Source organism: Engraulis encrasicolus, chromosome 6 (genome assembly GCF_034702125.1).
Source record: "Engraulis encrasicolus isolate BLACKSEA-1 chromosome 6, IST_EnEncr_1.0, whole genome shotgun sequence".
NCBI classification, from domain to species: Eukaryota; Metazoa; Chordata; class Actinopteri; order Clupeiformes; family Engraulidae; genus Engraulis; species Engraulis encrasicolus.
The window spans coordinates 45627117-45631963 of NC_085862.1; the positions used below are offsets into that span (position 1 = coordinate 45627117).

The 4847-nt window shown below is 41.9% G+C and overlaps 1 protein-coding gene across 1 annotated transcript in view; it reads right to left on the reverse strand.

Moving 5' to 3' along the window:
- Positions 1 to 755: 755 nt before the first annotated feature.
- The window catches only part of reps2 (RALBP1 associated Eps domain containing 2), a 97663-nt gene continuing 93571 nt past the window's right edge, over positions 756 to 4847 (reverse strand). Inside the window, exon 18 of the mRNA XM_063201777.1 lies at positions 756 to 3622. Within this exon, the coding sequence (XP_063057847.1) occupies positions 3554 to 3622 (69 nt within the window). The 3' untranslated portion in view covers positions 756 to 3553. The remainder of the gene's footprint in view (positions 3623 to 4847) is intronic.

Below are 4847 nucleotides of genomic sequence, written 5' to 3' on the forward strand. Positions count from 1 at the left end.
GACATGTGGATCTCTACACAGTCAGAAAGGTTAAAGTTGATCTTACGTAGATGATTTAAGGGTGCATTTTTCGAAGGTGTAGCTGTTAGCAAGTCAGCAACTTGGATAGTTGCCAATGGGAAATTGCATTGAAAACAACAAAGTAGCTAATGAAGTTAGCAACTGAAATGCACCCCTAGATTGTATTTGGTCCTAGAGTACCCAAGAGTATTGCATTTTACTGTGTGTTACCATTTTCACAGAACGTCACAGAGTCAGTTCATTACATTGTGAATCATTATTGTAGTGTTCCTCCAGTAGCGACTGTTAAGCCTTGCCCTCTACTCACACAAGGCGACCCTAGTCAACAGTGTTCTGTCAATGGCTACGTTTACATTAGATATTTAATTCCGAATTAATTCCCTTTAATTCTGAATAAACCTTAATTCCGCTTTGAAAACGTCATGTAAACACTTCACAATTAATTACGGAATTAAATGAAAGATCACAGTAATCTCGACGGAACCATTTAATTCTATATTATTAATTCAGAATTAAAAACGTCATGTTAATGTAGGAATTGTCTCTTAAAGGTGGAATGAGCTACCAGTTGCTACAAGAGCAGGGTCATCCTTCTCAACCTTCAAGAAGCATGTGAAGATTCATCTTTTCTGGGAAAGCTTTCCTGCATAATAAAGCTAAGTATACTCATCCTATTTTATTAATAGAAGATGTTCATACTGTAGAACTTAAGAGTCAGGACATGCTTTGTCATCACAAACTATTTTATTGAACCACATAATGGAGACATGGTTCCATTCAGGTACGTATGTACACGCAAATACCGTATGTATCAAAAAATAGGGCCAAAATGCAAGCTTGGCCCATACCATCATTTTCTGCATAGAAAAACATGAAACATACAGGCAAATGATTACAGAAAGAAAAAAAATACATCTCTTACATACTTATTCATCTTCTTTCTAATGGGTGTGATTCTATGTTCTCACCGATTTTGTTCATTTTAAATCAATTCATTCAATCAAGACCATCCATCGTCACCATAATTGCAATTGTCTCTTTTTCATGGAACAAAATGCTGTACAACAAGAATACCAACAACAACCAATAACAGCACGTCTAAAATAAATAAACAACATGAAGATTGCTGGAACAATATTTGGAAGTAAAAACTGTACGGAAAGAAAAGCAAGACAGACACTCCTGTTGCATTCAGCACATCGAATCATTCATTGTCTAGTCATTTTCATTCAGAAGTTATTTTCATTGTGCAAATTTAATTCAGGAGTAATGCACAAATGTCTATATACAATCTATTCAGGAAATGCAGCATTACACATTACACATACACCCAACATTTGTAACCCCTTGCCACAAAACATACTCCCTGTATGTATTTTTTTGTCCAAAAATATTTATTTTCTGCTACAAGTTAGGACTTCTATGCACAGACTGACACACACACACATGCACACACCTGTGCACACACCTGTGCACACACACACACATATGCACACACACGCACGCACGCACACACACACACACCACACACACACAGGGATGCCTGGTTAGCACCATTGTCATTTTTTGTGCATTCATATGACATACACACATCCTAAAACAAATTTGCGTGTATGTACACATGTGCGCACCAGGGCTTGATATTATCTTTTTTTTGCTCACAGGTCAACGTGGCTAGTGGCTTTACAGTGTCAATGGCCATTCAACTTTTCTATTAGCCACACGTTCAGTCATAGTTATCTTTCTTCCGCTATGATAGCCTAAGCTATCCATACTTTGTGCTGTAAAAGTAAATCAGACAAACCAAGTGTATAATGCACAAACAACATAATAGCAACATAATTGTGTGTCATCATGACCCAGAGTAAACTACCTCCTAAAGTGGCTAGTGACACTGAAATCATTACTAGCCACAGCCATGTTATACCATCCTTTGTCTAGTTGGCAGGTGCCAATGTCAAGCCCTGGTGTGCACACACACACACACACACACACACACACACACACACACACACACACACACACACACACACACACACACACACACACACACACACACACACACACACACACACACACACACACACACACACACAGGTTTCTTGACTTGAACTGCAGCATTCAAACGTGGACCACTGAAGTGTATTGATCTTAGCAGCAGTTAGAGACAGGCCAGAGGCACTAGCGTTACCTGCCAGAGCAGGTTAGTCCATTTACCCAACACCAATGCCAGAGCATGGTGCTGGAGACTTAAGGGGGCATATTCCAAAAGAAGGTGGTTTATACTACTATCCCTACCAGCTAAGTAAACCCAGAGTCAGCTTACATTATATAAGAGGCTTGCAGGTTTGTACTTCCACCAAAACAAAGCCACCAGCATCTTTCATTACAACAGTTACATCTTACTCGGGGTTAACATAAGTGACTGACCCTGCTTTCTGGAATACCACCTTGTGCTCTTACGCTTCGTTATCAGACACCAACATGTGCAACAGTGTATCATTCCAACTCGTCAACTTCTGACTACCTTTGGCCAGACTGCAATGTTTGACGTCTAAGGTATGCCCTTGGAGTCAAAATGTGATGTGCACAACAAAGGCATCACCTTAACTTCACTGACGGTTAGGGTTAGGGAAAGTTTAGGTTTAGGCCACAAAGTCAACATGCAACGTGGCAGGTATGTCATCAACGTCAAAAATTGCAGTATGGTCAACCGTAGTCAGAAATTGACAAGTTGGGATGAGACTGTGTTGACATGGACGGCACTGACTTGATTTCAGGAGCAAAATCATTCATAATCATCCGCACGAGAAATTCAAAATCTTTGACAGAAGAAGGAAAGTCTTAACAACACGTCAACAACATTCATTACATAGTTCAGAGAGAAAGGGCCTTGTAGAAGAGCCCTTCACGATCATACAGTATATGTAACAATTCATGGTCACAATCTTTCAATTGAGACAACCCATACAAAAAACAATACAGGGCCCATAAAACAACACTGGGTAGAGCTGGTCGGAATACAACATTGTACCTTCAGCTACTAATTTCGTCCTTCATTTTTTGTTTTTTTTGCCCCCATCTCCTCTCACCAGTTGCCTTGGTTTGCTCCAGAACTTTTTTGTCGCTCGATTTCCAGACACCATGGAATGCCACTTTTGACAACTGGTGATTACAGACTAGCAGAGTCCCATTCCTCCTCCTCCTTCATCATCATCATCATCATACGCTATTTTAGAGCCAGAGAAGCCTCTGAGATTAAAATGCCTGCCAGTCTTGTCAGTCAATCAAAGTCCTTGAGTTAGCGAGAGACATCAGAGAAAACGCCTTGTTTATTTAGACTGTGTTGAAGCAAACTTCTTTGAACGTTTCTGGGCATCCTGTTGTCAGCAGGCGTTCTGTGTTGTTGTTGTGCTGTGCTGTGGGGAGTGTACATGTTTTCTGGGCTATGTATGGGGGGAGGGGGGGCTATGCTTCAAAATGGCACCCGTCTGTGCCGACATGCCATGGCAACGCAGGGGTCATGTAGAGGTCACGTGGAGGTCATGGGGCGCAGTACGTCCAGCTGAGACTCCAGGGTCACCCGCTCTTGATGAACCACCTGTGTGGCAGAGAGAGAGAGAGAGAGAGAGAGAGAGAGAGAGAGAGAGAGAGAGAGAATAGAGGATATATAGGAGGAAGGGGAAACAAGAGAGGAACAAAAACAGAGACACTTGAATGTGAAATTCAACAATGTTAAACATCCAACAATTATATATAGTATATAGGCTATATAACAAGGATACAACATAAAAAAACAGAAATCCAACATATCATTGTGTTATTTATTGCAGGAGCCAATATATAGCCAAGACAAGTCATGTGACCCTACTGTGAAGAGCTGAGGAAGGAAGCCATCAGCGCATTCCACCAGCACTGCACTTGCAGTCCGCGGTAACACGCCACCATTAAATCAAATGTAGCACACATGCTGTCCACATCTACTCTCATACACACTGCCTCTCTTAGCAGGTTGGGTAGCACTTTACAATGACATTCAACTATAAATGGTCAATTAATAGTTTATCATATAGTAGAGTAGAGTAGAGTAGAGTAGAGTACTTTTATTAATCCCGAAGGAAATTAAGGTGTCTGTCAGCTTACATAAATACACAAATACAAAACATACACAAGACATTATACACATAATTGAACATTGCAGGAAAATATATATCTTGAGTACTACCGCCACACATTATGTCACATACACACATGTTCTCTCTCTCTCACACACACACACTCACACACACATTGTCCCACCCACACACACACACATACAAACCCACCCACAACCCCCCTCCCACACCCACACACACACACACACACACACACACACACACACACACACACACACACACACACACACACACACACACACACACACACACACACACACACACACACACATCCCTGCACAGACACAAGGTCCTGGTAGGGTGTCATGTTGCATACATTCACACTCACAGAAAAACAAAATAACCATGTTAAGTACACATACAAGAGCCAAAGAAGTTCTAATTATTGTCCATGCAAAAGCTGAGTAGTTCACGGCAGCTATTCCAGGGGGTGAGGTAGCTGAGGTGGGGTGTAGTGGGTTATTGTCCTGTATTGGGCAACCCTTAAAGTGTCCAAGGTAGTGCAGGCGCTTGCTCCGGGGGGTGAGGGGTAGGGGGTAGGGGGTGGGTGTGGGATGAAGTGTAACTGTTCAGTAGAGAAAAGAATCGGGAAGAGGGGGGGGGGGGGTGGTGTAGTGGCTGCAGGTTGAGTGTTCCAGTGTGGGGGGCTAG